Raw genomic sequence first — 13,247 nt, 5'->3', positions numbered from 1 at the left:
GTTAATGTACACGAACAAGTACATGTACGAGGTAAATCTGCGTTGAATAAGCTTTCAGAAAATATGAAAATCATGTTTATGTGAAGTGTACACATAGGTGAAAATTGTCGTCTGAAGTCTAATATCTACTGGTATGGCAGCTAACATGAAACGTAAAACTGTTTTTACATCGGTAGAAGTGACCCCCACTCTTAATCGTGTTTTCCAACGATTATACTTCCAACAAAAGAGTAGTCCGTATGAAAAAATGTTATTCGTGATTTTGTTTAACGCAAGAAATATCGCCATGTACATTACGTACGCTTCACACAGTCTCAGACTCAAGACGGATGTTTTGACTGGGCAATTTAGTCAGGCATCAGTTACCTCCCATTAATGACACGCTAACCCGGTCACTTCTACGCGAGACGATTCGCGCGGTTTCGAAGAAAGTAAACATGTTTCAACACAATAACAAACAGGTGTGCGTTGGTGTGCATCGAAAGCTGCATATATATTATGAATCTACGATAAATGAGCTTTCAGAAAATACTAAATGTAAGTTTCTGAAAATTATGCACATAGGTGAAATTCGCTGTTGAATATCGCCAATTTTTACTCAAATTTTGCACATTTTTGTCATTATTTGACAATTTAATTTCCTCTTTTTATGTTTTCATTCACGTCATCCAATAACTTGACCATCTGTCAATGACTGTAGCAAATTTTGTTTAATTATTTTCACAAATAACAATTTTAGACATGTTTTTGTGTGACATGCAGAATTTCTCTCTCTGTGATCAGGGAGTCACGCGTAGGAGTGACCCCCTCTCAGGTAGTCACTTGTACGCGTAACGGGAGACCGTCTCGCGTACACGTTACGTCCTCTACTGTTGATAGATGCATATGTTAGCGGGAGAGTCTCATCTTTTAAAAACAACATGCATTCCTGTAAAAAGAACTGTTTGTATTATTTTTTCAGCTGATATCTGTAAGTACCTCGAGAATAGGAAATGACAGTACATGTATATGTTTTATACACTATGTGCATTACATTGGTATGTAGAAAAGATGGTAAATGAAATAAGCCTGCTAATCTGAGATGTGAGGTATTCAGGAAATATATTTCTGTTTTTTAAAAACGCTATTTATTTTAGGCATGTGCACATCAGTTTTGCTGACTAGTGAAAATCAAAAAAAGAATGTGTTATATCCATTGTATTTCATTTTGCATGGCTTGTTAAACAGGTGTAACCACTAAGAAATGGTGGAATAATCAATCATATATATTGAGGTGGGCTGATTGGATTGTTTATATTGATGTTTTCCATCAAACCTGAACTAAATCAGTCTAATGATTTTTTTCAGTGGTACTCCTACAATTATGGCTTGTTGAACGTTCAGAGATGTCTGCCCTCTGAGGGCGTGGTGAGGTGGGGGTCGAAGGAGAGGGAGGCTGGAAAGGCAGGCCGTGACAGAGGTTGATTGGTCGGGAGAGTGTGACCAGTGCCGGGAGAAGAAGAGCTATTGGCTACAATAACAAGAAACTTTGCTTCCAGTGTTTCATCCAAGAATAAATTGTGGTTTATTAAGTTTAGGCTCAGGACTAAAATTTCAGAATATTTTTGTATCATCAGTCATTATTTACAATGTCTTGGTTGTTTGAACCAGAGTGTCGACCAAGATGTCGATCAAAAAGACATGCTCTGGAGTTCCATTCATCAATCTCAAAAGGAACTCTCAAAGAAGTAAAGGCCTATTCACGTCTCTGTCACAATGTGACTAAGATCAAGGACACCATGGGAAGGTCAGCTCTACACATGGCAGCTGCGTGTGGAAAGGCAGACATTGTAGAATGGCTGTTGGCAGAGAAAGCTGGAGATATGACTGACAAGGACTCCGAGTCTGGGTGGACAGCGCTACATCGGGCTCTGTTCTATGGCCAGTTACTTGTTGCCAGACAACTGATACAGGTATGGAGACAGGGAATGACAGGGAAACAGTGCCGTTAGCTTGCATTCAACAAAGGTGTCATAAGACTTTGAACATATTTAACCCCTGACCCACAAAGTCTTCTAAGCACTGAGAAACTCCTAAGTATATAACTACTCATTCTATACTATTTTATAACACTGATAACAGGGCATTAACTCATGTTTACTCAGATTAGCAACACCAGTATTGTGTATTTTGCACAGATTGGTACTTATGACAGCTGTGACCACATGCACAGACATTTTTACTTTTCAGCATAAAATATGCTTAATTTTCCAGGTTAAAATGTGTTGTATTGAATGACATTCATCTTCAAGTGTCCCAGTCTTCAGCAGAATCTGTTGAAAACCAGACTATTGCTTGCACATGATTTCTGTCCAGATTAGACAGCAATCCAGATTAAACAAAAATGTGGTTCCAGTAGAATATACATTTTAGCCTCGCTGTGTATGTTGTGTTAGTACAAATCCTGAGAAAATGAGCTGTTTTTCCATGGACAAGTTGAGTACATGGCTGTACACACTATATGATGTTTTGTGACTTGTATTTGTGTGAGATATGAAACTATGTTTCAGCATGGCACTGATCTGTACACCAACGACCATGAAGGATTATCTGCTCTTGATATTGTTATGAAGGACAAGCCCAGGGAAATCACATACAGTTTGAAAGGTATAGTTGTCTCCATATTACTGCACAGAAAAGCAGCAACTATCACATTTGAATTTCAACGTCATACCAACAAGTACAGATAATGGCAGTAGATAGTTCTGATATGAATTGTCACCTAGGAAGATTTTGTGTGAGAGTGGTTACCCTAGCATCAAGTGACATTCCTTGTAATATAAGGACTGTTGCTCAGTAATACTAGATGATAGGGAAATAAATTTAACAACATGTTAGTAAGGCAGCACAATATCTGCTACTATCAAGGGGATTCACAATCTGACAATTGTTTTATCAGTGTTGATGCAAGACATTGGGACTTATTTCACACTCGCTAAAATATCACTTTCAGAGGTCACGTGTACATCTGAGCGATGGCCTTACTCTACATCTGACTATGTTAATACTGGGTATGTCAATGGGGGAACAGCGTGGATTAAGGAGGATAAAGTGTAGATACATCTTTTGTCACACAATCTCATCTCAGAATCTGTAAATTGGTTTTAAGATGGATTGGCAGATATTTCTTTTAACAAATTCTTTGAATTATTGAGATATTTTCTGTGGGATAATATATGTTTACTGACTTTTCAGAGCCTAATGAGGTGTATGCATGGGGAGACAACCCAAACTTCAACCTTGGCCATGCTAGTGGTCAGTCCAGATCATTTCCTGAAGTGATTGATGAGTTCAAGAGGACCGGAGTATCACTGAAAGATGTAAGATGTACTGACATTAATGTCTGCCAATAATGTCTGTCATTATGAGTTTGAAAATGAATCCCAGCAGTTCATTGTTTTTGAAGTCATTCATTGGAAACCTTAGCACTCAAACTGTGACAACTTATGTCTTTGCTAATGAGTGGAAGAGGCACATAGTTGCTTGGACCTTCGAGGCTATGACCTGGCTGGGTTAGTGTGCTGTAGATCACAAAGTCATAGGTCATATCTCTTTAAGTCAGTGGTATATGTGTTAATTATAGGACTGTGAAGGTTCATATTCTTGAGATAGATAGAGTAGCATCGGGAATAGGGGTTCAGGATCGCAAAGGTGCACCTCCAAATGGCTACTGTGGCTCCTACAGCCACTAGAAATAAGTAGAGCTTTGTGCAAATCTAGTCCAGAAGAACTTGAACTTAGACAGAGAGTTACACAGATTTACACTCTGCAGTCAGGGTGGTGGGTTACTCACTCACTCACTCACCCACCCACTCACTCACTCACTCACTCACTCACTCACCCACCCACTCACTCTCAAATAGTATTTCTGGATGACTCACTGACATTGTTTTGTGTTCCAGATGGTCTTGTGCAAGTATCACACCGTGTTTCTGTCCCAGTCAGGAGAGGTGTACACCTGCGGACACGGACATGGTGGGCGCCTCGGACATGAGAACGAATTGCCATGTGTGGTAAGACACTTCCTTCAGACTCGCTTGACTGGAGGTTTTCTTTCAAATTTCATCAAATTATGTTCCAGTCAGGTTCATGCTCTTAACTATGGATAAAACCCTCAGTTATCTGTATATACTTCCTCTTGAGGTCTTGATTATTTGTTTTGTGTTTGCTTTGCTGCTTGCCCAGGATCAGTCCCACCCATCACAGATGTCTTCAGCCTCACCATTGCTTTTGAGGTGATAAATGATTTGAGAACTAGTAGTGATTCTGGGAGGGGTCTGGTTGCCGGCAGTCTGTGCAGGCAGTGAGAGGAAACTAACTGGTTGTCAGCCTGGTAACTGGTTGGTGATGTGTCAGTGTGACATTGTGAGTCATTGTCTATAATATTAATTCTTTTTCTGAAGAAGTCCTCCTTGGGGTACATATAAGCATTTTTATGTCCATTAAAAATCCCTACGACAGTTGTAACTATTTTGATAATAATCAGCAACTGTATGTATGGTTCCTTTCCTTTCGCACGGGCGTTAGTTGGAATTTCATGGCTGAAATTTTCATTCATAAATTGTTGTAACTTTTGCCAGACAGGTCCTGTCTTCCTGCCATGTGGCTGGCAAGATGGTGGTCTTTATGGCTTCTTTTTAGAGGAAGTGTTTCGCCTGCGCCACATTTTCCTGTATGTTGCGTGTTCTTACATGCTGGGATGTTTTATCCCATTTTTTGCGTGTTTCAGTCAAAATGGGTACATGAAGAATTTTCGTCTTCTATCATGGTGTCACACAATTATATGTACACGCCTGTATATTGCATTTAGCCACTTATACAATGTGTTAAGCTGGGTTAAATGTACTTCATTTTGGGCTTAGCAATTTATTATCGCCTGTGCATTTATATTTTGCATATAATGTGTTTAATTGTGTATGTTTTATATACATCAGTTACCATTAGGTTGGTTCTGATTGTTACAGTTCCGCCCCTGCACTTCGTGTGGGAATACACTTCCACCTCAAGACCCACATGTAATTTGTCTGAGGTGCTTAGCGGAGGAACATCATGACGATCAAGTCTGTGAAAAATGCAGGGCTTTTTCACCACGCACAATCAAGAGCCGGGCGGCCGACTTCTTGTTTTATAACAACCTGTTACAGGTAGGGGGGGAGATATTTGGGCTCAGGACCCACCCTCCAAAAAGGGCAAGGGTAAGGGTAAGAAGAGCTCTAGCTCTTCTTCAGAAGGCCCAGGGGTCAAGCGGGCTAAGTCGGGGGATGTACCCTCCTCTTCTCCTCTCCCCTCTACCTCTAAAATTCCACCCCCCGCACCACTCACGTTATCAGATATTTTGTCACTTTTACAGCAACAGATGTCATCTGTCCGGTCCTTGATCACGGACGCGATGTCCGATCTCCGGCACGAGCGTATCGCGGTAGTTTTGCCGCAGGTGGTCGTCCCTTTGGACGCACCCGATCCCGCGGAGTTTCGCCTTCCTGGGGAAGCGTTTGCTCCGTGTAGGGTGGCCGAGACTCAATTGCGTATTTTACCTTCACTTATCAGTGAGGTAATTAATCCGTTCCTGTCGGGTAGTTGCTTGCGGTCCGAAGTTCCAGAGCTTAACTGCCGCTACTCAGTGGGGGAGGATGCGCTGTTTGACCCTCCCGTTGTCAACGAGTGCGTGTATGCCTTGATCGCACTTGGGGGGTCGTCTGGCCACAGCCAGGCGTCGGCTCGTCAGGGTCGTCGCTTGCCGCCTTTTACCTCATCGAACCAGGTGTTGTACTCGGTTTACCGCTCCTTTGAGGAGCAATATCGGAATGCCGTGCAGCAAATTAAGGTTGCGGTGCACTCAGTCTACCTCTCTGTCCCGCAGAGGCAGCTGGTGACACAGGAGGACGGGGACGAGGATGTTTCCTCGTCCACGTTAGAGCAGCAACTTACGGAGGTGCATTCACATTTGGCGCGCAACTCGATGCGCTCTTGCGCGAGTCAGATGATGTGTGCTGTGATGGGCCTTCTTAGGCTATGGCTGTCTGTCGCCAGGTATTCACCGGTTACACAGCAGGCACTGCTGTCTCTGCCTTTCCGGATGGGCTCGACTCTGTTCCTTGGGGCTTTGACAGTAGTTAGGGAGGCTGCGGAGGCAATTAGTCAATTCAAGGACTCTAAGCCATTGCTTGAACAACCCTCCACCTCTCGCGCGCGGCCTTCGGTCCTCAGCTCAAGCTATCCTGAGGCTCAGGCTAAGGATGCGCCGAAGTGGACTGCTCCACTACAGGCACGCAAGAGCAAGGGCAAGGGTAAAGGCAAGGGCAAGGCAGCTTCTCAGCCGCCTTTTCAGAGGAAGGGGAAGTCGGCCCCGGCTTCCCAGTAAGCATACCTCCGGAGCCCTCAGTTGTCCCGTTGCAAGCGGCAATCTCTCTGCGGTCGGCCGGGACACTTTGCCTTTTACCAGAAATTCCTGTGGGTGGTCACCTCTTATTCTTCCGGGAATGGGAGAGAGTCACTTCCAATCCCTGGGTCCTGTCCACACTCAGGGATGGCCACATGCCACAGTGGAAGCGAGAGCCTCCTCCTTTTGCCGGGATTCGCTGCACTCCGGTGCCAAAATCGCCAGAAAAGGTGGCAATCCTCCGTGCCAAAATTCAGTCTTTACTGGACAAGGGAGCCATAGAGATGGTTCCATTGGGACAGGAGAATATGGGGTTCTACTCCACTTATTTCCTGGTGACCAAAAAGGACGGAGGGTTCAGACCCATTCTAAATCTCAAGGGTTTGAACAATCTGCTAGAGGTGCAGTCTTTCAAGATGGAGACACCGAGGTCAGTGATCTCGTCTGTAGAGGCAGGGGATTGGCTTACATCAATCGACCTCAAAGACGCATACCTCCATGTACCGATGCATCCCAAGTTCAGGAAATACATTCGGTTTTCCTTCGACAGTGTTTGCTACCAGTTTCATGTGCTCCCCTTCGGCTTCTCCATGGCGCCATGGGTGTTCACCAAACTCATGCTAGTACCAGCTCAGGTCGCCAGGGCGCAGGGCAACTTTTGTTTCCCGTACCTGGACGACTGGATCCTCAGCGGGCTCTCCCAACACCTAAGTCGAGAATGCACACAGTCAGTGATGGATATTCTCACCAGGCCAGGTTAGGTTATCAATCTAAAAAAATCAGAACTGGTGCCGACGCAGGATCTGGTTTTCTTGGGGGCGAGGTTCGAGACAACCTGAGGGCGTTTTTTCTGTCCCAAGAGCGCATTATCAAGGTACAGAGCATAGTGTTACGGTTCCCCCACGGCCTCAGCACAAACGTGGCTTCAGTTGCTAGGCAACATGGCGGCGACGGTGGACATAGTTTGGCGTGCACGTCTGAGAATGCGTCCCATTCAGCAGGCGTTAACACAACAGTGGTCCCACTTGGAGAGCTACGAGAAGATCTGTCTGTTCCCCAGTGGTTGATACCTCACTTGCGGTGGTGGACAGATACCGGGAATCTATCCAAAGGTTTACCTCTGATGACTCCAGTACCGTTGCTCACAGTTCAGACGGATGCTTCCCTCACAGGGTGGGGGGGTGTCCAAGGCAACCTCACGGTGTCTGGACTATGGTCCGACCACGAGGCGACCTTGCACATCAATGTGCTAGAGTTGAGAGCTGTGAGGTTGGTGTTCGAACGCTTCGTGGATCAGGTTAGAAGCCGAGTGGTTCGTCTAGAGATGGACAACCAGACGGCGGTGTCCTACATTCTGAAGCAAGGCGGCACTGTGTCTCCGTCCCTCCTTCAGGAGGCGTGGCAGTTTCTGCTATGGTGCGATCAGTTCAGCATATGGGTTATGCCTGTCTATCTCCCAGGGGTCGACAACGTGTGTGCAGATGCGCTCTCACGACGTGTTCTAGCTCCCCACGAGTGGTTGCTCGATCAGGAGAATTCGGGATTATCTCCCAGTTGTTTGGGTCATTCCAGGTGGATCTGTTTGCCTTTGGAGTGACGAAACCAGATTCCGTTTTTTTGTTCTCGGATTCCGGATCCGAGAGCAATTGCCGCCGACGCCTTCAAGCTGGACTGGACGGACAGGGTCTTGTGGGCGTTTCTGCCAATTCCCCTGATTTCCAAAGTTCTGTCTCAGCTTGCCACCCAACCAGCGTGGCTACTAGTGCTTCTCGCACCTCTGTGGCCGTCTCAACGCTGGTTTCCGGTAGTACTCAGGTCACTAGCGCAACCGCCTGTACTATTACCACGGCGACCAAACCTACACTCCCAGGACGGCCATCCTCACCCCAATCCTGCGAATCAGTGGGTGGCATGGCCACTGTCCGGAATCGTCTCCAAAAGAGCGGAATACCTGCATCAGTTGCAGACACAATTCTGGCTTCGTGGAGGGATTCCACAAATGTACAGTATGAGGATAGATGGGCCTGTTATACGCACTGGTGTGGAAATAGAGGGATTCTCGATCCCTTTTCTTCGACTGTAGTTGAAGTATTGGAGTTCTTACAGTCTCGTTTAGAATCGGGTTTAGCCGCTTCTACGATTTGAGGCTACTCCACGGCTATTTCAGCCTTCCACATACCCGTCGAGGGTGCCTTGTTGGGACAACACCCCCTAGTACAGCGTTTTCTTGCAGGCATGGACAGACTGCGTCCGGTCATTAGACAGACAAGTCCTCCATGGGATTTGTCTATAGCTTTGGATTGGTTGTCCTCTCCTCTCTTTTATGACTTGGCCAACCTGTCATTGCAACTGTTAAGTTGGAAAACGGCTTTCTTGGTGGCGGTTACTTCGGGTAGACGTGTAGGCGATTTACATGCCATGTCTTCAGACCCAGAATTAACAGTGTTCCATAAGGATCGGGTGAGCATACGCTTACCGGGTTCATACCGCCCGAAGATTGATCACTCGTTTCATATGAAAGCACCTATCGATCTTCCTGTGTTTACGCTTCCTGCGTCATCTCACGATACACGCCGTAAGGCTCATATATTGGACGTTCGGAAAACTCTAAAAGCTTACATTAAGAGAACAGCCTTACTCCGTAAGGAGAAACAGCTATTTTGCTGTTATGGCGGTGGCAAAACTGGTTGTCCGGCTAATACACAAACTGTATCCCTATGGATTGTATCGGCAATCTGCATGGCCTACATACATAAGGGCTTATCTTCCCCAGAGGGGTTGAAAGCTTGCTCAGTAAGAGCAGTGGCCATGTCAAAAGCGTATGCCGCTGCTCTGCCCATTGAGGAGATCTGCTCAGTGGCTATTTGGAGCCGTCCGAGCACGTTCATCCGGCATTACCAACTGGACAGACACTCCCGAGAGTTCGGTCAGTCAGTTCTTCGCAGTGGACAGAGTAGCTCTGCTTGAGCTGATTGAGATTTGTAGACTATATATGTTTGCACTTGGTGGTGGGTTGCTATCCCTTCCCATTTGACTGGTGGTGGTATTTGGTGATGGTTTTTTAATCCCGCCCTCCCTTGGCTTGGTGCCTTACTTTCCTATCCATTTCCCCGCTTAGCTTGCTAATGTGGTATGGACAGGTTTTCCAGTTTGGCAAGTTTCCCCTATGTCCATGTCTATAAACTTTGTTTGGGTTGGACGGGGTTTGTTATTTGGGGTTTCCCAATTTTTGGCCAATGGGAATATAAGCTTTGACAAGCGGGTGCTCAGCTTTGTCATGCCCCCCCGCCTTGATTGACATCAGCGGTCAGGTGACAAGGTAGGTGCCTTTTCTATTTCCATATGGTTGTAGATTCGCACTTCGATCGAATGGACTGTGCTGTCAGACAGAATACCACTCCCTATTGCTTATCTTTGGGAGTCTGTTTAATGCTTATATGTACCCCAAGGAGGACTTCTTCTGAAAAAGAATTATACAAACCTGTAGAGGTTATGAATTCTTTGAAGAAAGTCCTCCTTGGGGTACGGCCACCCTCCTCCCCTCATTCTGTCTGATACGTTCAGCATGAAAAGTGAGGTGAGAGGTAGACAGCCAGAGTTACCTGCTCTTGGCTGTAGGGGGCCTGAGGGGCCCTATAAGGGTGGTCTCACAAGACAAAAACGAGTTTTTTGTTTTGTAAATATTTTATTATCAAAATAGTTACAACTGTCGTAGGGATTTTTAATGGACATAAAAATGCTTATATGTACCCCAAGGAGGACTTTCTTCAAAGAATTCATAACCTCTACAGGTTTGTATAAATTTAACAACCACAAAGCAATCAGTGAGTACTTTGACTTCAGGTGCCAATGATGGTGAAGACTGTGAGGCACGAGACATGTGTACAGATAGCTGCTGCCAGGGACCACACCGTCATGCTGATGGAGAGGTGCGTCATTGCTCTTGATGTGCGTCAGACACATTGCTGCCTCCTAATGATAAAGGAAATTTTGAAAATGATGAATAACTTGTAACCTCTACAAATCAGTACTTTTAGCCAACCTTCCAATAAGATCAGACTGGCTATTCTCGAAATTTCTGTAACTCTTCAAGCTTCTTAGGCCCTTTCTTAACACATTGACTGTAATTTAGTTAAGAAATCTAAGGGCTAAGGGCCCTGGTTGTTGTATTGTCAGCCACTGGCCTTGACATGACTGCGATGGGTCATGCCATGATCAAGAAGTAATGACAGCACCATGTTGTGAAATTGCTGTTTACCTCAGGACTTGTATTGCAACTAGAATACTTGTTAGAAATTAAATTTCATTTCTATGCTATGTGTATCCTTTGTTTCACTTTGATACTTCAGTGGAGCAATCTTCACTTGTGGACTAAATACCTTCCATCAGCTTGGTCTGTTCCCTCCACCTGACAAATCTGTGAAACCAAGACCGGTGAGTTAGTGTTAAAACTCGGACTTCTGCCTTTAACCTGGTTCTGTAAATACCCTTAGTGTCCATGTGGCATTACTGTGGTAATTATCACTGCTACCTGTCACTGTCATTACCCTCGGTGTCCAAGTTACAATACTGTGGTAATCACACATGGTGCTGTCATTACCCTCAGTGTCCAAGTTACAATGCTGTGGTAATCACACACGGTGCTGTCATTACCCTCAGTGTCCAAGTTACAATGCTGTGGTAATTACACATGGTGCTGTCATTACCCTCGGTGTCCAAGTTACAATGCTGTGGTAATCACACCCGGTGCTGTCATTACCCTCAGTGTCCAAGTTACAATGCTGTGGTAATCAGACATGGTGCTGTCATTACCCTCGGTGTCCAAGTTACAATACTGTGGTAATTACACATGATGCTGTTTTTTACCCTCAGTGTCCAAGTGGCAGTACTGTGGTAATCAGACATGGTGCTGTCATTACCCTTGGTGTCCAAGTTACAATACTGTGGTAATCACACATGGTGCTGTCATTACCCTCAGTGTCCAAGTTACAATGCTGTGGTAATCACACCCGGTGCTGTCATTACCCTCGGTGTCCAAGTGGCAGTACTGTGGTAATCAGACATGGTGCTGTCATTACCCTCGGTGTCCAAGTTACAATGCTGTGGTAATCACACCCGGTGCTGTCATTACCCTCAGTGTCCAAGTTACAATGCTGTGGTAATCAGACATGGTGCTGTCATTACCCTCAGTGTCCAAGTTACAATGCTGTGGTAATCACACCCGGTGCTGTCATTACCCTCGGTGTCCAAGTTACAATGCTGTGGTAATCACACCCGGTGCTGTCATTACCCTCAGTGTCCAAGTTACAATGCTGTGGTAATCAGACATGGTGCTGTCATTACCCTCACTGTCCAAGTTACAATGCTGTGGTAATCAGACATGGTTCTGTCATTACCCTCAGTGTCCAAGTTACAATGCTGTGGTAATCAGACATGGTGCTGACATTACCCTTGGTGTCCAAGTTACAATACTGTGGTAATCAGACATGGTGCTGTCATTACCCTCAGTGTCCAAGTGGCAGTACTGTGGTAATCAGACATGGTGCTGTCATTACCCTCAGTGTCCAAGTTACAATGCTGTGGTAATTACACATGATGCTGTTTTTTACCCTCAGTGTCCAAGTGGCAGTACTGTGGTAATCAGACATGGTGCTGTCATTACCCTCAGTGTCCAAGTTACAATACTGTGGTAATCACACCCGGTGCTGTCATTACCCTCGGTGTCCAAGTTACAATACTGTGGTAATCACACTTGGTGCTGTCATTACCCTCAGTGTCCAAGTGGCAGTACTGTGGTAATCAGACATGGTGCTGTCATTACCCTCAGTGTCCAAGTTACAATACTGTGGTAATCACACACGGTGCTGTCATTACCCTTGGTGTCCAAGTTACAATGCTGTGGTAATCACACCCGGTGCTGTCATTACCCTCAGTGTCCAAGTTACAATGCTGTGGTAATCAGACATGGTGCTGTCATTACCCTCGGTGTCCAAGTTACAATACTGTGGTAATTACACATGATGCTGTTTTTTACCCTCAGTGTCCAAGTGGCAGTACTGTGGTAATCAGACATGGTGCTGTCATTACCCTCAGTGTCCAAGTGGCAGTACTGTGGTAATCAGACTTTGTGCTGTCATTACCCTCAGTGTCCAAGTTACAATACTGTGGTAATCAGACATGGTTCTGTCATTACCCTCAGTGTTCAAGTTACAATACTGTGATAATCAAACATGGTTCTGTCATTACCCTCGGTGTCCAAGTGGCAATACTGTGGTAATCAGACTTTGTGCTGTCATTACCCTCAGTGTCCAAGTTACAATACTGTGGTAATCAGACATGGTTCTGTCATTACCCTCGGTGTCCAAGTTACAATACTGTGATAATCAAACATGGTTCTGTCATTACCCTCGGTGTCCAAGTGGCAATACTGTGGTAATCACACATGGTGCTGTCATTACCCTCAGTGTCCAAGTGGCAGTACTGTGGTAATCAGACTTTGTGCTGTCATTACCCTCAGTGTCCAAGTTACAATACTGTGGTAATCAGACATGGTTCTGTCATTACCCTCAGTGTTCAAGTTACAATACTGTGATAATCAAACATGGTTCTGTCATTACCCTCGGTGTCCAAGTGGCAATACTGTGGTAATCAGACTTTGTGCTGTCATTACCCTCAGTGTCCAAGTTACAATACTGTGGTAATCAGACATGGTTCTGTCATTACCCTCAGTGTTCAAGTTACAATACTGTGATAATCAAACATGGTTCTGTCATTACCCTCGGTGTCCAAGTGGCAATACTGTGATAATCAAACATGGTTCTGTCATTAC

The 13,247-nt window shown here is 45.2% G+C and overlaps 1 protein-coding gene across 1 annotated transcript in view; it reads left to right on the top strand.

The window, feature by feature from the left end:
• Nucleotides 1-13,247, top strand: part of LOC137286342 (inhibitor of Bruton tyrosine kinase-like) — a 47,271-nt gene that overhangs the window by 8,413 nt on the left and 25,611 nt on the right. Inside the window, exons 2-7 of the mRNA XM_067818142.1 lie at nucleotides 1,348-1,952; nucleotides 2,550-2,646; nucleotides 3,235-3,359; nucleotides 3,942-4,052; nucleotides 10,262-10,347; nucleotides 10,768-10,852. Coding sequence (XP_067674243.1) covers nucleotides 1,629-1,952; nucleotides 2,550-2,646; nucleotides 3,235-3,359; nucleotides 3,942-4,052; nucleotides 10,262-10,347; nucleotides 10,768-10,852 — 828 coding nt within the window. The 5' untranslated portion in view covers nucleotides 1,348-1,628. The remainder of the gene's footprint in view (nucleotides 1-1,347; nucleotides 1,953-2,549; nucleotides 2,647-3,234; nucleotides 3,360-3,941; nucleotides 4,053-10,261; nucleotides 10,348-10,767; nucleotides 10,853-13,247) is intronic.

The sequence above is a fragment of the Haliotis asinina genome, chromosome 6 (assembly GCF_037392515.1).
Source record: "Haliotis asinina isolate JCU_RB_2024 chromosome 6, JCU_Hal_asi_v2, whole genome shotgun sequence".
Taxonomy (NCBI): domain Eukaryota; kingdom Metazoa; phylum Mollusca; class Gastropoda; order Lepetellida; family Haliotidae; genus Haliotis; species Haliotis asinina.
Note: the sequence above shows the minus strand (reverse complement) of the source record. Positions and strands in the feature narration are given on the sequence as shown.